At 38.1% G+C, this 23,299-nt stretch overlaps 1 protein-coding gene across 2 annotated transcripts in view; it reads left to right on the top strand.

Annotated features, from left to right (window-relative positions):
• arhgap12b (Rho GTPase activating protein 12b) overlaps window positions 1–23,299 on the top strand; it is a 202,842-nt gene that overhangs the window by 95,037 nt on the left and 84,506 nt on the right. Inside the window, exons 4-5 of one of the 2 annotated variants that reach the window (XM_073054787.1) lie at window positions 14,151–14,291; window positions 14,870–14,950. In XM_073054787.1, coding sequence (XP_072910888.1) covers window positions 14,151–14,291; window positions 14,870–14,950 — 222 coding nt within the window. The remainder of the gene's footprint in view (window positions 1–14,150; window positions 14,292–14,869; window positions 14,951–23,299) is intronic. The other variant, XM_073054788.1, reaches the window with a different exon arrangement.

Raw genomic sequence — 23,299 nt, 5'->3', positions numbered from 1 at the left:
ATCCTCGGTGCTAGGAGTCCTGCAGCAGAGGACACAAGAAAAAGCTGAAGATTTGCAAGCATTTGTAACCAGCAAGTTGAAATTTCTACCTTCTGAGAAAAATCAACACAAAGTAAGAATTCCAGTTAATTCCAAATGATGTTAAGAAATGTCTGAGAGCATTTGCAGTCATCAACAATTTTGTCTATAGTGCTTGTGCTTCAGAATCAGCTAAAATATGGACCAAGCTATTTCCATTGAGGTTACTGTACTGCCATCTACCCAAAAATTTAGAAATATTTCTTGGTGTGTTCGCCACAAAAATCAGGATACATTACTCTAAAGCAACACACACAAAATGCTGAAGGAACTCAGCAGGTCAGGCAGCATCGATGGAAATGAATAAGCAGTCCATTTTGGGCCCAGACCCTTCTTCAGGACCATTCTGATCCTCTGAGTGGCAAAGATTGCCCCCATGTTCTTTTTTTTAATTAGTTTTTTATACATTTTCTACATTGCTACAGATAAAAAAAACCCAGATCGAAATGAAGAACATTAATACAGTGCAAAAATAAACATACAATAATAATATAATACAAAAGAGGATAATTGAGAAAGCACCCAAATTGAAGATATGTAAAATTAGTATCCTCCCCAAGCCCCGCAACAAAAAAGAACTCCAGACCAACCACAACACAATCTAGAGAGTATACATCAGGACATTCAAACCCCCAAAACTGTAAATACACTTATTAACAGAAGATATTAATGCCTACTACCAACAGAAAAGGAGCTGAAAGCAAGGGACCGAAAAAAAAACCTTAGTTAAGAGGAAGGTTATGAAAGTACTCAATAAAAGGTCCCCAGACCTTATGGAACTTTGTATCCGAATTAAGAACTGAATAATGAATTTTTTCAAGGTCTAAGCAGGACATAATATCATTAAGCCATTGAGCATGCGTGGGCGGGGCAACATCCCTCCATCTAAGGAGGATTAAACGTCTAGCCAGGAGAGAAGCAAAAGATAATATTCGACACTTAGTCGAACTCAGACGTAAATCTGTCTCACCAAGAAAACCAAACAAAGCAGTTAAAGGGTTAGGTTCTAGGTGGTGATTCAGAATATAAGATAACGTTATGAAGACGTCTTTCTAAAATTTCTCCAAGCTAGGACAAAACCAGTACATATGAATGAGAGAGGCCTCGCCCCTTTTGCATTTATCACAGAGAGGACTAATGTTAGGGTAAAATCGAGATAGTTTAGATTTAGACATATGGGCTCTATGAACAATCTTAAACTGTAAAAGGCAATGGCGAGCACAAAGAGAGGTTGAATTAACCAGTTTGAGAATCGAATCCCAAGTCTCATCAGATAAGGAGATATTTAAATCATGCTCCCAAGCCATTCTAATTTTATCCACAGGGGCACGCCGTAAGGATGCTAATTTATCACGAATAAATGATATTAAGCCTTTACCTAGTGGATTAATAGAAAGAAAGAAATCCATAACATTTTTCTCAGGCATTTCAGGGAAGTTAGGAATTGAAGGATTAATAAAGTGTCTAATTTGGAGATATCTAAAAAAATGAGCATTGGGCAGATTGAACTTAGCAGAGAGCTGTTGAAAAGATGCGAAGCGATTATCAATAAAAAGATCTTCAAAATGTCTAATGCCCTTCCTATACCAATCGTATGCTGAATCATATGTAGTAGGTTAAAAAAAGGTGATTATGTAAGATAGGACTAGAAAAGGAAAAACCATGGAAACCATAAAACTTCCTAAACTGAGCCCATATACGCAAAGTGTGTCTAACAAGAGGATTAACAATTAATCTGGACAAACTACTAGGGAGTACAGAGCCAAGAAGTGCAGAGATAGATAAATCTTTAGTGGAACTCAACTCTATTGCCACCCAAGTAGGGCACTCGGGTTGGCCATGGAAAAAAGACCAAAAGGTAGCACAACGTATATTGGCTGCCCAGTAATATAAACGAAAGTTAGGTAAAGCCATGCCACCCTCTTTTTTAGATTTTTGGAGATAAACTTTATTAATTCTAGAGCGCTTATTCTTCCACAGATATGACAAAATAATAGAGTCTAAGGAATCAAAAAAAGATTTAGGAATAAAAATTGGGATTGATTGAAATAAATATAAAAGTTTAGGGAGAACGTACATTTTAACAACATTGATACGACCTACCAAAGACATAGATAGAGGTGACCATTGTAACAGACTCTGTTTTATAGTATAGGAAAGATTGGCAAAATTTTCACGAAAGAGATCTTTAAACTTCCTTGTGACTGTAATCCCAAGATAAGTAAATTGATTATGAACTACTTTAAAAGGGAGATCACGAAATGTTAATTCTTGTGCTTCTTTATTAATTGGGAAAATTTCGCTCTTATGTAAATTAAGTTTATAGCCAGAGAACTGGCTAAACTGATCAAGAAGTGAAAACATTGGAGGTAAGGATGTAGACGGATTTGAAAGAAAAAGTAATAAGTCATCAGCATAAAGAGAAACTATGCTCAACACCCCCTCTCCAAATCCCGGTCAATTCAGGACAATTTCGAAATGCTATCGCCAAAGGTTCTATAGCTAAATCAAAGAGAAAGGGACTTAAAGGGCATCCCTGGCGGGTGCCACGTTTGAGGTTAAATAACTGGGATTTCTGAAAATTAGTCAAAACAGAGGCAGTAGGACACAACTACAGCAATTTGATCCAAGAGATAAAACTTTGACCGAAGTCAAATTTTTCTAAAACTGCAAAAAGGTAGTTCCACTCTATACGATCAAATGCTTTCTCCGCATCGAGGGAAATAACACATTCTGGAATCCCAGTTGGAGGTGAATATAAAATGTTAAATAAACCCCGAATGTTAAAAAAAGGAAGACGGTTTTTAATAAAACCAGTTTGATCATCAGAAATAATAGAGGGAATAACAGTTTCTAATCTATAAGCCAAAACTTTGGCCAAGATTTTAACATCAATATTAAGCAAAGAAATCGGCCTATACGAGGAACACTCTGTTGGGTCTTTACCCTTTTTTAATAAAAGAATAATAGATGCCTCATTAAAAGAGGGTGGCAATTTACCGTAATTAAATGAGTCAGATAATACTGAGAATAACTGAGGGGAAAGAAGTGAAGAGAATGATTTATAAAATTCTACGGGGAACCCATCAGGTCCAGGAGATTTCCCTGAAGACAATGCAGAAATTGCAGAAGATACCTCTTTTGATGATATAGGCGCATTAAGTTTGGCTTTAAAATCAGATGAAAGCGAAGGAATATTCAGATTATTTAAAAAGTGATCAACAGAGATACTGTCATTCAAAGATTCAGAGGAATAAAGTCGAGAATAGAAATTTTTAAAAGCGTCATTGATTTCTAAGTGATCCGATGTAAAGTCTCCATTCTCCTTCCGGATCTTTGTAATATGTTGTTTGGCTTTGGAACGTCTCAGCTGATTGGCTAGAAATTTACCAGATTTGTCACCATGAATATAGAAGCGACTCTTACTTTCAAGAAGTTGGTGTTCGACAGGTTGAGTAGACAGAAGATTAAATTTAGTTTGAAGTTCTACACGCTTCTTGTATAATTCAGGATTCTTAGTTTGAGCATACAGTTGATCCAATTCTTTAATTTGATTAATGAGGTCTAATCGATCTACACAGGACTTTCTATTAAGATTTGCTGTATAGGAGATTATTTGACCCCTCAAATATGCTTTCATGGCATCCCAGACAATCTGGGATGACATTTCAGATGATGTATTGGTGTTAAAATAAAAGGCTATTTGATCCTTAATAAATTTTAGAAAATTATCATCCGATAATAAAGTCGAGTCAAAATGCCAGTGTTTATTCCTCTGAGGGAGACCAGGAAAATTTAAAGACAAAGTAATTGGGGCATGGTCAGAAATCAGTATACTCTGATAGTCACAAGAATAGACAAATGGAATAAGTTGATTATCGAGTAAAAAGTAGTCAATTCTAGTAAAGGTATGGTGAACATGTGAAAAAAAAGAATAGTCTCTCTCAGTGGGATGAAGGAAACGCCATATATCAGAGATAACATAATTAGAGAGAAAAGAGTGAATAGCTAAGGCAGATTTAGTAAGTGGTCTAGTAACAGAGGACGATTGATCCAAATTAGGATCTAACCAACAATTGAAATCGCCACCCAGTATAAGAGAGTATGAGTTTAAATCTGGTAGCAAGGAGAAAAAATGTTCAAAAAAATTAACATAATCAAAATTGGGAGCATACAGGTTTGCTAGTACAACTTTAGTATTGTATAATTTACCAGAAACAATAATAAAACGGCCATTTGTATCAGATATCTTATTATGGAGTTCAAAAGGAATATTTGAATTAATAAGGATGGAGACCCCCCCTAGCTTTGGCAGCAAAGGATGAATGAAAGTGCTGACCCCCCCACGTTGACAGAAGCCGAGAATGATCAAAACTACGAATATGAGTTTCTTGAAGGAAAGCAATGTCAGCTTTGAGTTGTTTAATATGCGAGAAGACCTTCCTTCGTTTAACAGGATGATTCAATCCCATTACATTCCAGCTCACAAATTTAAGTGAATTAACCATTATCAATTGATAGTGCATAGAAGGTAGCAGGCAAATAAAAAATCAAGCAGTACAATAACAGTCTGGGAGCAAAAATGTAAACATAGATCCGTAGAATCAAAACAGAGACATGTCCTGAATAACAAAGGAAAACAAAAGAAACAGTGAGTAGTGTTGGAACTGGAGAACCCCCCCCCCCCTCGCAACCCAAAATTAGACGGCTACCTAAAAAAGCAGCTAGCTCTACCAAAAAAATTAACCCAAGTATGACTTCCGTTAACAAAAGTTCCGTATAAATAATATAGCAAATAATAACTAATTTATGCACTAGAAAACAGAATTATAAATAGGAACAACTTCAACAGAAGTATAAAACTTAATACAAAGAAAATCAGAAGAAAACTAAAACTAACCTACCCGCGAAAAATTATAAAAGATTAAAAGAAAAAAAAAGGAAGGGAGAAAAGGGGGAAATTATAAAATTCAAAGAGAGTCCTTATCAACCATTTACAGAAAAAAAGCAAAACTTAAACTATGAATCAACCAACAGGGAGGCCTTCAATAAAAACTCCAAACCTCCAAAACAAGTTAAAGACAATTGTAGTTCTCTATAGATAAGGTTATACAAAAATAAAATAGATTACACAGGTAAAATCTAAAAGTTCGCAGGGAAACATTAAACTTAAATTATCTATTTAGAAAAAACGCACCAAGTCCAGGGAAAGATTGACTACAGCCCTTAGAGTTTCAATAGATAATGACTGAATTATTCAAGTAAAGTCTGAGTTCGGAAAAAATAGTTTTACTTCGAGAAGTACTTATCAACCATTTTAGAAGGTCAGGCCGGTTCCGAAGAAGACGACGTGGCTGGAAGACTTCCAACAAACGCCTCAGCCTCCTTCACTGATTTAAACCACTTATAATCTCCAGTAGTGAGCGTAATTCGAAGATCGGCTGGGTTTCGAAGAGAGGGTCTGAATCCGCGATCAAAAAGCACTTTCATTACACCTTTAAACTCAGCACGCATCTTCAGAACCTGGGGGGCAAAATCCTCCACAAAATGAATGACCGTATTTTAAAAGGCAAAAGTACCTCTGCGGCGTGCCTCCATCATCAAATGGTTTTTCACCTGGTATTGATGAAAGCATAAAATAATCGGCCGTGGGCGGGAACCCAGAATTGCTCGAGGAACATAGATCCTGTGTGCCCTTTCAAGCTCAGGTGGAGTCGGGAAAAATTCTTCCCCGAAAATCTCACAGAGAAACTTGGAAAAACATTCAACGGGAGAGCCCTTTTCGGTGGCCTCTGGCAAACCAAGAATTCGTAGATTGCAACGTCTGCTCCGATTTTCAAGATCCACCATTTTGGAAAAAAGTTTGCTATTCTTCTCCTCTAGGTTGGAGCGGAGAGTTAAGATATTGAACACGGCGTTTTAAATCTTCAGAAGTTACGTCAATGCGAGATAAATGTTCAGCATGATCATCCACTCTAGCATTAATCTGATCCAGTTTGACATTCAGCTGGTTGAAAGAAGTTCTAAATTCAGTTCTAAAATCCATTAAAGTATCTTGTCGATGTTGTTCCAGAACAGCGAGAATGTCAGCCGGCAAAGCCGTAGAAGTTTCCTTTTTCCTGGTTTTAGTACTTTTGGTAGCCATTATAAGATAGATGTGTTCGCAGGCAGGTAAAAGAGAACTAATAAAATACCTAACTAAGGTTTAAGAAGGGAGACACATAGTGCAAAGGTAAAAGAATAACGGAGCAAAAGTTTGGAGCAACTAAACAATCGCCATCTTACCGGAAGTCCCCCATATTCTTCTTAAACTTTTCACCTTTAACCCATGCCTCTAGTTGTAGTTCCAGCCAATATCAGTGGAAAGAGCCTGCTTGCCTCTATCAAATCTCCCCTCAATCTTTTACGTTCCAAGGAATGAAGTCCTAACCTATTCAATCTTTCCTTAAAGCTCAGTTTTCCAATCCTTGTAAATTTGCTCTGTACTCTTTCAACCTTATTTACATCTTTCCTGTAGGTAAGAGACCAAAGCTGCACAGAGTACTCTAAATTAGGTCTCATTAATGTCTTGTACAACCTCAACATAGCATCCCATCTCCTTTACTCAATACTTTGATTTATGAAGGCCATTGTGCCAAAAGCTTTCTTTATGACCCTATTTAACTGTGCTGCTATTTTCAATGAATTATGGACCTGTATTCTCACATCTCTTTGTTCTGTCACACTCCTCTGTGTCCTACCTGTTCACTGCGCAAGACCTATGCTGGTTAGTCCTACTAAAGTGCAGCACCTCGCACTTGTCTGCATTAAATTCCATCTTCCATTTTTCAGTCCATTTTTCCAGCTGATATCCAGATCATGTTGCAAGCTCTGATAGTCTTCCTTGCTGTCCACTACTCCCATCTTGGTGTCATCTATAAATTTGCTGATCCAGTTATTGACATTATCGTCCAGATCATTGATATAGATGACAAACAACAACAGATCCAGCTTCAATCGCTGCAGCACTCTACCAGTCAGGCCTTCAGTCAGAAAGGCAAACATCTACTACCACTCTCTGTCTTCTCCCACAGAGCTAATGTCTAATCCAATTTACTGCTTCATCTTGAATGCTAAGCGATTGAACCTTTTTAACCAACATCCCATGTGGGATCTTGTCAGATGCTTTACTAAAGTCCATATAGATACCATTCACTGGCTTGTCTTCATCAATTTTCCTGGTAACTTCCTCAAAAAACTCTCAGATTGGTTAAATGCGATCTACCATGCACAAAGCCATGCTGACTATTCCTAATAGTCATCTATCCAAATACTTGTATATCCGGTCCCTTAGAATACTTTCTAATAAATCTCCCAGTAGTGATGTCAGGCTCAGCAGCCTATAATTTCCTGGTATATTTTTAGAGCCTTTCTTGAACAATGGAACAATATTAGCTGTCCTCCCTCTTCTCTGGTACCTCATCTGTCACCAAGGATGATGTAAATATCTCTGCTAGGGCCCCTGCAATTTCTGCACTTGCTGCCTGTTCCTGATCTCGTGGCTTTGCACACAGATTACCATTCCGATCTTCCAGAGAACCAATTTTGTCACTTGCAATTCTATTGCTCTTAAAACATCTGTAGAATCCCTTAGGATTTTTCTTCACGTTGTCTGCTAGAGCAACTTCATACCTTCTTTTAGCCCTCTTGATTTATTTTTTAAGGGTTCTTTTGCATTTCTTCTACTCCATATGTACCTCATTTGTTCCTACCTACATATACCTGCTATACACTTTTTTTTCTTCACTGACTCAATATCTCTTGAAAACCAAGGTTCCTAAGCCTGTTATCTCTATATTTTGTTCTCACAAGCACATTCAAGCTTTGTACTCTCAAAATTTCACTGCTGAAAGCCTCACACTTACTAAGTACACATTTGCCAGAAGATAGCCTGTCCCAGTCAGCATTTGCCAGATTCTTTATGGCGACATCAAAATTGATCTTTCTCCAATTTAGAATCTCAAGCCACTGACCAGACCTTTTCCATACTTATCTTGAAACTAATGATATTGTGATCACTAGATGCAAAGTGTACCCTTACAGAAACTTCTGTCACCTGCAATCTCATTCCCTAATAGGAGATCAAATTTTGCATACTCTGTCATTTGGACTACAATGTACCAATTAAAGATACTTTACTGAACACATTTGGCAAACTCATCTAGTCTTTTTACAGTATGGGAGTCCCAGTCAATATGTGGAAAGTTAAAATCACCTACTATACCAATCTTATGCTTCTTGCAACAGTCTGCAATCTTTCTACAAATTTGTTCCTCTAAATCCTGTGGACTGTTGGTGGTCTATAATATAGCCACATTAATGGTGGTCATAACTTTCCTTTTTAAATCTTTTTATTAATTTTCAAACATAGGCATAATAACAATAGTAATACAGAGAGATTGGGAATACATAGTTAATAGACAGTATATACAAGTATAAACTATAGATAACACAAATGTATTAAGCCTCCCAAACTCTTGATGTAGATAACATAATGGAAAAAAATATGCCAAAAAGAAAATTAGAAATCAAAGAAAAAAAAACTAGACTAAGCAAACTTAAACTAAACAAAGTTGGGCTATTATATTACAACAGATATAATCAATAACGTCAATAACTCCGCTCCTCTATCCAAATATGTAAGGATAATGAAAAGGATTCGGAAAAGGTCAAGTTACATCATATGAAAGTGTTGAATAAATGGTCTCCAAATTTCTTCGAATTTAACCGAAGGGTCAAAAATGACACTTCTGATTTTTTTCTAAATTTAAACAAGATATAGTTTGGGAAAACCACTGGAATGTAGTAGGAGGATTAATCTCTTTCCAATTCAATAAAATGGATCTTCTGGCCATTAATGTAACGAATACAATCATCCAACGAGCTGAAGAGGATAAATAACTATTTTCTACCATTGGTAAGCCAAAAATTGTGGTAATAGGATGAGGATGTGAATCAATATTCAAAAGAGTTGAAATAATATCAAAAAAATCTTTCGAATATTTCTCCAAATAAGGGCAAGACCAAAACATATGAGTCAAAGAGGCTACTTCGGAATGGCATCTATCACAGATCGGATGTATGTGGGAGTAAAAATGAGCGAGCTTATCTTTAGACATGTGGGCCCTATGCACCACCTTGAATTGTATCAGCGCATGTTTAGCACATATAGAGGAGGAGTTAACTAATTGAAAAATTTTCTCCCATTTCTCTGTAGGTAAGGAAGGTTGAAGTTCTTTTTCCCATTCATTCTTAATTTTATTTGATGTACCTGGCTGTATTTTCATAATCATGTCATAAATAGTTGCTATTAAACCCTTCTGATAAGGGTTTAAACCTAAATTTTTTTCCATGATATCAGTTGGGTATGAATTTGGAAAAGTCTGTAACATATTATTCAGAAAATTTCTAATTTGTAAGTATCTAAAAAATGTGACCTAGGTAAATTATATTTATCAGACAACTGTTCAAAAGACACGAAACAGTTATCCAAGAATAAGTCACGAAAACATATTATACTCTTCGTTTTCCATATCAAAAAGGCTTGATCCATAACAGGGTTGGAAAGAGAAATTAGATTTAATAGGGCTTGAAAGAATAAACTTATTCAAGTCAAAATATTTACGAAATTGAAACCATATTTGTAATATATATTTAATTATTAGATTAACCATTTGTTTACTCAATTTAGAAAGGGCAAAGGGAAGTGAAGTCCCTAAGATAGAAACCAGTGAGAACCCTTGTACAGATTTACATTCAAGGTTTATCCATTGTGGACTTTGAATTACATCCACGTCCTGTGTCCAAAGTATTAAATATCTAATATTAATTGCCCAGTAATAAAATCTTAAATTCGGCAATGCCAAAACACTGTCCTTTTCAGACTTCTATAAATATTTTTTACTTAACCTAGGATTTTTATTCTGCCATATATATGAAGAAATTTTATCGTCAACAATATCAAGAAAGGATTTAGAAATAAAAATTGGTAGCGCTTGAAATAAATATAAAAATTTAGGTAAAATGATCATCTTAATAGCATTGATTCAACCAATCAGTGATAAAGACAATGGGGACCATTTAGTAAACAATTGTTTAACCTGATCAACTAAAGGTAAAAAAAATTAACCTTGAATAAATCCTTATGCTTCTTAGTATATTTAACACCCAAATAAGTAAAATTGTCTGTGACCACTTTAAATGGTAAATGTTTACAAATTGGAATTTGCATGTTTAATGGAAATAGTTCACTCTTATTAAGATACAGTTTGTAGCCGGAAAAGCTACTAAACTGAGCAAGGAGAGATAAAACTGCAGGAATGGATTTATCAAGATTGGAAATATATAGTAACAAATGATCTGCATATAGTGATAGCTTGTATGTCCCATTCCCACGGGTAATAACAAAAATGTTGGGTGAATCACAAATTGCAATAGCTAAAGGTTCCAAAGCAATATCAAATAATAAAGGGCCAAGAGGACAGCCTTGCCTAGTACCACGAAACAACGGAAAAAAGGGAGATCTTTGATTATTGGTAAATACTGAAGTCAAAGGGGTATAGTATATCAATTTAATCCAAGATATAAATTTCGGACTAAAATTAAAATTCTCAAGTGTACTAAGTAAATATGGCCATTCAACTGTATCAAACGCTTTCTCGGCGTCCAGTGAGATGACACACTCTGGAGTTCTAGGTGAAGGAGTGTAAACTATATTAATTAATTTCCTAATATTAAAAGATGAATAACGATTTGTAATAAACCCAGTCTGGTCAACAGAGATAATTTGAGGTAATATATTCTCTAATCTAATAGTACCGTTGTACTAATATTTTGAGAGAAAAAACAAGCACCAAATCACGTTGTCAGTTGTTTCCAAACACAACCGAATGAAAATGACGTATCAAAAGAATAAGGTCTTATGTGAAGAAGAAAGTGGAACGACATCTTGAAAAGAAAGAAAACCTAAAAAAAACTGAAAACTTCCCCATAAAAATTATAGAGAAACCAAATAGTCAAACATCAAATCCTTTAGTTAATTACTTTCAAAATCAAATGATTAGTAATAAAAAGAGCAAAATCACAGAAAAAGAAAAAGCGTTTACCTAGACAAACAAAAAATACCTACGCTACCGATCGAAAACAAAGACTCTCAAATTACGAAGTTCCAGGTCTATAAGCTAATTATTAACTTAAAAACAGACAAATAAAAACAGATGATGAAAAATGGAACAGCACGCTGCACCTTGAGGAAATTTTGGGCTCTAATTGGAGATTTAAACAATCAGAATTATTGGGAAGGACAACTCTCAAACACGCTGGAAACAACAAGGCTTGCTTAAAACCTTTTCGATGAAACTCTGACAGTATGGATTTAAAAGACATCCGTCCCTTAAAACTTCAGGACTGAAATCTTCAACGATGCAAAACTTGAGACTTTGAAAGTTGAACATATCCTTCTGCTGGGCAAATCAAATCAGACGATCATCTTCAGGAGGTCCGATTATCTGCTGGTTCTGTCTCCGAGATCAATTTTCAATAGACAGTAGGTGCAGGAGTAGGCCATTCGGCCCTTCTAGCTAGCACCACCATTCACTGTGATCATGGCTGATCATACACAGTCAATATCCCGTTCCTGCCCTCTCCCCATATCCCTTGACCCCGCTATCTATAAGAGCTCTATCTAACTCTCTCTTGAATGCATCCAGAGACTTGGCCTCCACTGCCTTCTGGGGCAGAGCATTCCACATATCCACCACTCTCTGGGTGAAAAAGTTTTTCCGCATCTCTGTTCTAAATGGCCTACCCCTTATTCTTAAACTGTGGTCTCTAGTTCTGGACTCACCCATCAGCGGGAACATGCTTCCTGCCTCCAGTGTGTCCAATCCCTTAATAATCTTATATGTTTCAATCAGATCCCCTCTCATCCTTCTAAATTCCAGTGTATACAAGCCCAGTCGCTCCAATCTTTCAACATTTCAATCTTTCGAGATTGATAATTTTGGATTTGTAACGTTCCAACCCTTGAGAGGTTGAAGATAACTTTTGTTCCGAAGTTTCAGTTTTACGATCACTCCAAGTGGCTTCATCGAGTTCTGAAATTCTTGTTTGTTGTTGTTCAAATTCACATCTATACGATTTGATACTGTCTTCAACCATCTTTAAAATTCCTTCAAGTGAGGAGAATTTTTTGGCTGAGTTTTGCATCTAGTTTTTCAACTAGTTTCTCATCTAGAAGTTTCGAAATTGCATCCAGAGTTAGAGGGACTTGCTGAAATGGTGGTTTAGCGTCACCATTGTTTTTGCCATTGCAGTTAAAGTCTTTCCTGTCTTTAGCTTCTCGTGCTATAGTATACATTTCCAGCGAACTAAAATCAAGGCTCAAAGAATATATCTGCAATATAAACCCCTTTAGTGTAGGTATAAGTAAGGCATTTAAGGGTGATTACGGGTATAAAGGAATGGAGCAAAGCCTAAGTGTGCCTCATGCCATGAGCGCCTCCTTGAGATCTCAACTTTCCTATTCCTCAGTTCCACCCATAAAGACTCACTAGATGAGTTCTTCACTGTTGTGACTGAGCACTGCCATGACATTTTCCCTAACTAGTTATCCCTTTGATCCCTCCTGCTCTGTCATGTCTAAAACAATGGAGCCTTGGAATATTGAACTGCCAGTCCTGCTGCTCCTCCAACCAAGTCTCACTAATGGCTGCAATACAGGTTTTCCCCGCAATCCAAAGGTAGAGCGTTCCTATGAAACTGTTTGTAAACTGAAATGTCATAAAGCGAAGAAGCAATTACCATTAATTTATATGGGGAAAAATTTTGAGCGTTCCCAGACCCAAAAAATAACCTACCAAATCATACCAAATAACACATAAAACCTAAAATAACAATAACATATACTAAAAGCAGGAATGACATGATAAATATACACCCTATATAAAGTAGAAATATTGTAGGTACGGTGTAGTTTCACTTATCAATATCGGGAAGACAGCAAGCCAAAATTGATTTGGAGGGAAAAAAATCGGCACGTACACGCATGTGCACGTACATGCCTACGCACGTACACGCATACGTACGCACATGAGCAAACAGCTGCCCGCATAAGGCTTCACAGTCATTGTAGTCTTTCTCGGGGTAAACACATGTATAAAGCGGGCGTCTTTGTTTCGTAAAAGTGAAAATCCTCTTTGGTTAGCGAAAACCGGTACTAATGTAGGTCTTTTGTAACAGCGAGTTGTCGTAAAGCGAACATTCAAAAAATGGAGGACACCTGTATCATAATTCCAAATATTGACCCATGCCCTGAGCTCATCTCCCTTTCTTACAATACTTCTTGCATTGAAATATACACGGCGCAGAACATTATTCACACCATGCTCAACCTTTTGATTCCTGACTGATTTCTGGCACTCTGGCTCCCATAGTCCTGGAATATTCCCTGTTTTAACATGGAATATTCCTGGACTCTTAAAAGGCCACAAACTCAAAAGATAACTGGCATGACTGTATAATTGAATTTTCAGGAATGTTTTAGAAAGACAGAGGAGGACAGAGATAAAACAAGGATGACTGAGGTAGATGAAGCTATGGCTGACGAAGAGAATGTTTAAGTGGCTATAGGTGTAGATAAATGAAGGCAAGGGTGTGACAATGAAGCTGTAGATTCAGGCATGAAAATGAGAAATTAAAAGTTGTCACCAGAGATAAAGTGACAAATCAGACCAAAATGGCTGGGCAAGATAGGGGTATAAAATGGCACTACTACTATTACTGGTAGATTGATTTAAAGGATCTCAGCTGCTTTCTGGAAAAAAATCAAATAATTGTTATGATTCCAGGTAATGGTGGCAGGACTCAGAAATTTGCTTTGCATTTATTTTGACATTAAATTAAGGGGATGTTTTCTGTCAAAGGGAAACCTGCATCTACTTCTGTATTTTTTCAGTAACAGCATTCTCAAATGCCTGAAGCTTACATAATCAGACACATAAAGCACAACATGTTACTTCTCTAAATGCTTCCAGTATCACATCACGGAAGAGAACTGTCGCAGCTTTTACTCAAGCCATTCTGATAATCAGTTTGATTTGCCACCACGTGGGTGGTCTGAAGAATTGGATGATCGTGGCCAAACTTTGTATGTTAATGAATATACTAATGAAAAGGTACTTTGATTTTTTTCTTCTTGTTGATTTGCTGTGCACCTGCTTACTTTTCATTTGTACAGCTCTTTCTACTGATGTAAATTATAATGATGGACATACATGCATTAAAAATTTCAGTGGCTATGATTAACTATTTCTGACAAATTTCCATTTCCTGTTCATGGTAATTAATAGACTGCTAGAATGGATGTAAGTAGATGGGGACATTCTGTCAATCAATCAGTCTGAATGCTTATTTATCCTATTTTCAGTAAAACAAAGATCCATTTTAAAGGACAAAAACTTACAATGCACTGCTATTTGGTATAAAGAGCTGTACACTTTTTAGCTTGGCAATTGAAAGAAATTGAACTTATTTGTTGGCCTGATAACAGATATTTTTAAATATAATGATTTTGTTTATATAATATGATTTCACTTGTCTCTATTTTAGTGTTTTCAGTCAGCCATTAAGAGTTTGTATTAAGGTTTTGGTATGGTAATCTTACAGATACATTATGTATATGATGTAACAATTAGGCTGTGATGAATCCCATGAACAGATATACAAGCATATGTGAGCATGTTTTTGTTTACAGTGGATGAAACATATTGATGATCAAGGTCGGCCATATTATTATCGTGCTGATGGATCCAAATCTGAATGGGAATTGCCGCAGGTGAGTTTGTTACTTTTGCAGATGCTTGAGGATAACTAAGCTTTTAGAGTACCTTTTGAGGTGGATGTTTTCTTTTCAGTTGTGGATTTCATATGTTTGATCCATGGTTTAAATAAGAAATTCAATATTAAATCACAGCTACAGACAAGCATGAACATTTCGGCATGAACCTTCCGTGCTGAAGGGAGTTGGGAGACTAATCATTTAAAAATGCTGTTTTTTTGTATGGGGGATATTTGACTGCTGATTTGTCTCTGTGTAAAGGTGAACTTAATTAAAACACCATTTCATAACAAGAGCACATTTTTCTATTATTGAATGGAAGTTATGGTTAGTGGTGTTAGTCTTTGTTTTGGGTTAGAAGGATATAGAATTGAACTTCAAAATGGATACTTAAGCATTGAGGATGCCATTTCTGCTCTATTAAGTGATTGCAACAGTCTTGGATGAGTCTGTCAGCAAAGATGTTAAATTGCTGACCCCTCTCCTGTCTCAGGTGTGCATAAAAAATGTCATGACAATTTCCAGAAAAGCTTTTTGGGATCCTGGCCAACAATTTTCTCCTGTTTGGGTGAACAGTTCTAAACAACTGTTCTAAAAATGTTGCTGTTTGTTGGATCATGTTTTGTGCAAAATGGCACCTTCTGGGGAGGTACAACATGTACAAAAGGGATGGGTTACACCTGAACGTAAGGGGGTCCCTGTATCCTTGTGGGCAGGTTGGCTAGAGCTGTTTGGGTGGTGTTAAACTAATTTTTGCAGGGGGATGGGAACAGGAGTGCTGAAGATGTACTTGGTTTACAAACAGAGGTAATATGTTGTGAGACTCCTTGCAAGAAGAAGCTGATGATAGGGCAAAATTGCAGTCACCTGGATGAGTTGCAACATGAAAGGTGGATAGAATCGAAAAGGGTGAATACAGGACTGAAGGTATTATATTTGAATGTGCGTAGTATACGGAATAAGATGGATGAGTTTCCAGCAGTTACAGATTGCTAGGTATGATGTTGTAGGCTTCACTGAATCATGATTGAAAGAAGATTATAGTTGGAAGCTTAGTGTCCAAGGATACACATTGTATCGAAAGGATAGGCAGGAATGCAGAGTGGGTGGCATTGCTCTGTTAATTAAAAAATGAAATCAAATCATTAGAAAGAGGTGACTTGGGATCAGAAGGTGTTGAATCATTGTAGATAAAGCTATGGAACTGCAAGGGTAAAAAGACCCTGATGGGAGTTATATGCAGGCCACCAAACTGTAGTAAGGATGTGGTCTACAACTTGCAACGGGAGATAGAAAATGCATGCTAAAGGGGCAATGTTACAATAGTCAGTAGGGGATTTCAACATGCAGGTAGATTGGGAAAATCAGGTTGGAATTTCTAGAATGCCTATGAGATGGCTTTTTAGAGCAGCTTGTGGTTGAGCCCACTAGGGGATCAGCTGTTGGGTGTTGTGCAATAAACTGGAATTGATTAGAGAGCTTAAGGTAAAGGAAGCCTTAGGGGTAGGTAATTATAATATGATTGAATTCACGCTGAAATTTGAGAAAGAGAAGCTTGGGAGTCCTTGGTGCAGAATTCCCTAAAGGTTCATTTGCAGGTTGAGTCTGTGGTAAGAAAGGCAAAGGCAATGTTAGCATTCATTTCAAGAAGGACTCAAATATAGAACTTTGACAAGCAGCCAATCCAGGCATCAGACGTTTGGAGAGGACAGGACTTCAATCAGGTCAGCAGCAGCAGTGACTAATCAGCATTGGGGATTGATTAGTAAGAACAAATTAAAGGAAGGCATGGGCAAGTACAGCGGCCGTTGTTGGAGTGGACTGAGTCAGAGTAATGATCTTGAGGCGTTAGCTCTTCAAGGCTTCAGCAAAGAGAGGCTTCAATCAGAGAAAGCAAAGGAAAGAAAAGCATGTTATTTCATTCCCTTTATATCTGCTCAGCTGTGGACAGTAGGGATGACAGGCAGGATAGTGAAATGCTCCTTATGGGATGTGGGAAGGCAGGGAGACCTCCAGTATCCCTGACGACTATATCTGCGAGAAATACATCCAGCTGCAGCTTCTAACATACCACATTATGGAGTTGAAGCTGGAAATGGATGAACCCTGGATCATTTGGGGGGCTGAAGAGGGGGTTTTTAGGACATATTGAGAGTTAATTACACCCAAGGTGCAGAACACTGGAAATTGGGTGACAGGAAGGGGAAAGGGGTTAAGGAGCCAGTGCAGAGTACCCCTCTGGGGAGGGGGGTGGGGATGACCTAACAGAGGAGGGACACAGTGGTTGGGTCTCTGGCAATGTTTGCCTCTGATACTCAGAAGGGAAGTGGGGGAAGAGGCATGCAGTGGTGATCGGGAATTCATTAGTTAGGGGAACGGACAGGATGTTCCGTGGACGAGATGTTGATATCCTGGATGATATGTTGCCTCCCAGGTATCAGGATCCAGGATATCTCGGATTGAGTTTTCAGCATTCTTAAGTGGGAGGGTGAATAGCCAGAAGTCATGGTCCATGTGGGTGCCAATGATATGGATAGAATGAGTGATGAGGTTCTGCATAGGGAGTTCAGGAAGTGAGATACTAAGTTTAAAGGCAGGACCTCCAGGGTTCTGATCTCAGGATTGCTACATATGATACGTGCTAGTGAGGCTAGAACGAGGAAGATTGTACAGTTTAATATGTGGCTAAGGACTTGGTGAAGGAGGGAGGGCATAAGATTTTTGGATCATTGGGCTCTTTCCCAGGGAAGGTGGGACCTGTACAGAAGGGATGGTTTGCACCCGAACTGGAAGGGGGCTAATATCATATCAGGATAATGCTGCCTGGTGGGGTTTAAACTAGAGTTACAGGGGGATGGAACCTGAGTGCCAGAACAATTGGTGGAGAGATTGTGGAGGCAAATTTTGGTAAGACCTTGGACAAATTTAGGAATCAAAAGGTTGAGCGTGGTGGGACTAATGTCCTGAGTTGTCTATATTTCCATGCACGAAAAGTCGTGCAAATGGCAGATAATAGTGCTGAAGATGGGGTAGCTGATTTACAAACAGAGGCAGTATGTAGTGAGGAGAGGCTGTTGATAGGGCAAAATTATAGTCAACAGGATGAGTTTCAATACAAAAGACAGACAAAATCAAAGTGAATACAACTGAAGGTGTTGTATTTGCATAGTATACGGAATCAGTTAGATGAACTTGCAGCACAGTTGCATATTCGCAGGTGTGATGTTGTAGGCATCACTGAATTGTGGCTGTAAGATTATTACTGGGAGCTTAATGTTCAAGGATACACATTGTGTTGAAAGGATAGGCAGGAGGGCAGAGTGGGTGATGTTGCTCTGTTGGTAAAATACGAAATCAGATCATTAGAAAGAGGTGACATAGGGTCAGAAGTTATTGAATCATTGTGGATAGAGCTAAGGAGCTGCAAGGGTAAAAAGACCCTGATGGGAGTTGAATACAAACCCCTCCAGACTGTAATAAGGATGTGGCTGACAAATTACCACAGGAGATAGAAAATGCATGCCAAAAGAACATTGTTACAATAGTCATGGGGGACTTCAACATGCAGGTAGATTGGGAAAATCTGGTTGGTGCTGGATTCCAGGAGGGGGAATTTCTGGAGAGCCTTCAAGATGGCTTTTTAGAGCTGCTCGAGGTCGAGCCCACTTGAAAATCAGCCTTTCAGGATTGGGTGTTGTGCAATTAACTGGAATTGATTAGAGAGCTTAAGGTAAAAGAACCTTAGGGGAAGGTGATCATAATATGATCGAATTTACCCTGAAATTTATGCAGGAGAAGCTGAAGTCAAATGTATCAATATTACAGTGGAGCAAAGGGAATTACAGAGGCATGAGAGAGGAGTTGGCCAGTATTGATTCAAAAAGAATACTGGCAGGGATGATGGCAGAGCAATAAAAGCTGGAATTTCTGGAAGCAATTTCAGAAAGCACAGGATATATACATCCTAAAGCGAAAGAAGTATTCTAAAGGAAAAATGAGACAACCATGCCAACAAAGCTAACGTAACAGCCAAAAAGAGGGCACAGAAAAGCATTGTCTATTTTCTAATTGGAGAGAAAATACAAAAAAAAACTAAGTGCAAAGGGACTTGGAATTACTTGTGCAGGATTCCCTAAAAGTTAATTCGCAGGTTGAATCTGCGAGGATGGCAAATGCAATTATTTCAAGAGGACTAGAATATAAAAGCAAGGATGTAATGTTGAAACTTTGTAAAGCACAGGTGAGGTCTCATTTGGAGTACTATGAGCAGGTTTGGGCCTCTTATCTTTGAAAGGATGTGCTGAAACTGAACCTTTAACTTGGCAGTGGAGTTATCGGGGCACCGTCATGACAGTGTTTCCGTAGCAAGCTGTTCTCGTTTTTATGAGGCCGAGTTGCTAGCTCGACACTCAACCCGATCTGGATTCGAACTCGGGAACCTTCGCTCCGGAGTCCGGCACTGATATTATTGCGCCACCAAGCAGGACTTTTAGAATGGAGATGAGGAGGAATTTCTTTCTGGAATTCTTTGCCATAGGCAGCTGTGGAAGCAAAGTCCTTATGTATATTGAAGGCTGAGGTTGATAGCTTCTTGATTGATCAGGCATGAAGGGATATGGGGAAGAAGGCAGGAGATTACGGCTGAGAGGAAAATTCATGATGAAGTGCAGCGCAGACTCAATGGGCCAAATGGCCTAATTCTGCTCCTTTATATTATGTTCTTCTGGCATAAAAGCAGAAAGTGCTGGAAAGTCCTCAGCAGGTTGGGCAGCATCTGTGGAAAAAGAACCAATTAACATTTCTGGGATCCTTCATCAGAACTGAGAAAAGTGCTCCTGCTTTGTGGAAAGCAGCTGTTATTGTTTTCTGTATTATAATTTTGACTACTTAATGATATTTGTGCTAATTCTAGGCTCATTAAATGAACTTTAAATCCTATTTACCAGTTGCATTGATGGCTAAGAAATGAAATTTATTTAGTATTATTGTGAAGAAGGTTACTAAATGGAATTCCACAGCTATCTTTCTCTGCAATTTGAATACTTCCATAGTTCATTAAATGCTCTCAGATCTATATATTTGTAGTTTAACCCCATTATTACATCAGTTAGTATAGTTTTCATGTTAGAATTATTTTGCCAAATTCATATTATAGGTTAGAGCATGTGGTGTAGAAAATCTAGTGAGATAAATTCTATATACGTTTTCACTGTTAATTTTTGAGCATTGATCATTGTTATAAAGATATTTTTCCCCAATCGGATTTATCCAGCAAATGTTTCCTTTGGAGGACTGGAATTAAGGAATATTGGCTATCTACTATGTATACTCTTCACTTGGAATAACGAACTTGAGAGAAAAAGATGGAAATTAAGTTAACATGTTACCATCACCTTCATTCCTATGTTTCTTTTTAGTTCTAAGCTCCCAGTTGGCAGTAACACCTGATAGGATCATTGTCACACTACCTTAGGACATGGGCTGCAATTTTATGATGCACAAACCATGTCAATTAAATCAACAAAGTAATGATTTCATTGAGTGCACTGATACATGGGCATTAAAGAGCAGCAATCCACATGTTTCTCTTGCACATCTCCTTAATACAAACCACCTATTTACCTATAATTAAAGAATACTTAATTTCAATTTCAGGATGGTGCGCTTCTTTAGCTATTTATTCAGTGCTTCTAAAGATAAGATGTTATTGTTACATGTGCACTGTGTGCTCCACATACATAGATTCAGACTCTCAATGTTGTTCCAGGCACCTCAAATGACTTGGGAGTGGATTCCCTAAAGTTGCTGAGGATACTGCATCTTTTTTCAGTGATTGCAACATCCTTGCTGACTCTAGAGTATTGTAGACCATGACCATCTGAATTTTTCCTTTTTTCATTTAAACCTCTTCTTGTAACAATATTGGTATTGGCCTGGAGTGCATGTTGCCACTGATTCATTTAATCATATGAATTTGGAAGGTTTTGCAGAATTGGTCTTGATACCCTTCCAGTGTCTTGAGATGCCTGCATTAACTAGTCCAGGTTCTGAAGCATATCGTGATCTTTAAACATCACCTCAATCTAATTAATTCTTCATTGTTGATCTAGTTAAGAACTCATTGTCTAAGTAAGAGAATGTTGATTGGGGCTAAATGGTGGGGGAGGGGTGGTGTTGGTGGGAAGGAAAGGTTAAAATGTGGAATGTAAAGTTGTTGGATTGATGGCTGGGAATGAAAATATGAAAGCACTCCTAACACAAACTCAAAGCTGACAAAATTGCTCCACTGAGTATCAGTATATCCAGTTAGTCAGCTGTTAGTTTATTCCATTGTTGATCAAGTAGAAATGTAAGCCAACAGATGTTTCCTCATTTTATTTTCTTGGCAACCTTCATGTGGAATATCTTTGTGACTCTTAAAATGGAATTCACTTTTTTGCTTTTGCTCTCAGCTTGACCCAGCATACATGCAATGTTTATAAAATACATTTTCAATTGGTTAAAAATATATGTAGTGTTCCATGCATGGAAGATAATGTCTGCAGCTCTTCTGAATTACCCTTGCTGGGGAAAGAGCTGTTTATGGAAAAGTGCTACACTTAGCATTAAGTTAAAGTGGGTTCCTGGTAAATTAGTTTATTGTCACATGTACTGAGGTATAGTCAAAAAACTGGTCTTGCACACAGTGCAGAAAGAGCAATTCATTACAACAGTACATTGAGGCAGAACAAGGTACAACAATAATAGTGCAGAATAAAGTATCACAGTACAGAAAAAGTACATGTAGACATTAAGGTGTAAGATCCAGAGTCCATCTTATTGTACAAGGGAACCATTTAGCGGTCTTATAACAGTCGGGTAAAAGCTGTCCTTAAGCCTTGTGGTACATGCTTTCAGTATCTTTTGTATCTTCTGCCTGATTGATGGGAGGGGGATCTTAGATTATGTTGGCTGCTTTATGGAGACAGCAAGAAAGTTTGAAGGAGTCCATGTTATGATAGATAGATAGATAGATACTTTATTCATCCCCATGGGGAAATTCAACTTTTTTCCAATGTCCCATACACTTGTTGTAGCAAAACTAATTACATACAATACTTAACTCAGTAAAAAAAAATATGATATGCATCTAAATCACTATCTCAAAAAGCATTAATAATAGCTTTTAAAAAGTTCTTAAGTCCTGGCGGTAGAATTGTAAAGCCTAATGGCATTGGGGAGTATTGACCTCTTCATCCTGTCTGAGGAGCATTGCATCGATAGTAACCTGTCGCTGAAACTGCTTCTCTGTCTCTGGATGGTGCTATGTAGAGGATGTTCAGAGTTATCCATAATTGACCGTAGCCTACTCAGCGCCCTTCGCTCAGCTACCGATGTTAAACTCTCCAGTACTTTGCCCACGACAGAGCCCGCCTTCCTTACCAGCTTATTAAGACGTGAGGCGTCCCTCTTCTTAATGCTTCCTCCCCAACACGCCACCACAAAGAAGAGGGCGCTCTCCACAACTGACCTATAGAACATCTTCAGCATCTCACTACAGACATTGAATGACGCCAACCTTCTAAGGAAGTACAGTCAACTCTGTGCCTTCCTGCACAAGGCATCTGTGTTGGCAGTCCAGTCTAGCTTTTCGTCTAACTGTACTCCCAGATACTTGTAGGTCTTAACCTGCTCCACACATTCTCCATTAATGATCACTGGCTCCATATGAGGCCTAGATCTCCTAAAGTCCACCACCATCTCCTTGGTCTTGGTGATATTGAGACGCAGGTAGTTTGAGTTGCACCATATCACAAAGTCCTGTATCAGTTTCCTATACTCCTCCTCCTGTCCATTCCTGACACACCCCACTATGGCCGTGTCATCAGCGAACTTCTGCACATGGCAGGACTCCGAGTTATATTGGAAGTCTGATGTGTACAGGGTGAACAGGACCGGAGAGAGTACGGTTCCCTGCGGCGCTCCTGTGCTGCTGACCACCGTGTCAGACCTACAGTCTCCCAACCGCACATACTGAGGTCTATCTGTCAAGTTATGGGCAGGGGTAAAGAAATTTGGCTGGTCTCTGTTGACCCTTATCAAGTTTTAGCAATGCACCATAGACAGCATACCTATCTGGATGCATAACTGCTTGATATGCCAACTGCTCTGCACATTACCGCAAGAAACATACTATCTATCGCTGTTGCTGGAAAGGTGTCTGTGTGTGACCTCCTATCACCCTCCCTGCTCTGCCTCTATTTGAGTGGTCTCCCTCTCCTTCAGACTGCCAGAGGATATTACTGAAGTTCTTCAATTTATGGACTGGACTGGTCTCTTTTTTGGTTTTATATCTTTCATATTCTG

This window comes from Hemitrygon akajei, chromosome 8, assembly GCF_048418815.1.
Source record: "Hemitrygon akajei chromosome 8, sHemAka1.3, whole genome shotgun sequence".
NCBI classification, from domain to species: domain Eukaryota; kingdom Metazoa; phylum Chordata; class Chondrichthyes; order Myliobatiformes; family Dasyatidae; genus Hemitrygon; species Hemitrygon akajei.
Note: the sequence above shows the minus strand (reverse complement) of the source record. Positions and strands in the feature narration are given on the sequence as shown.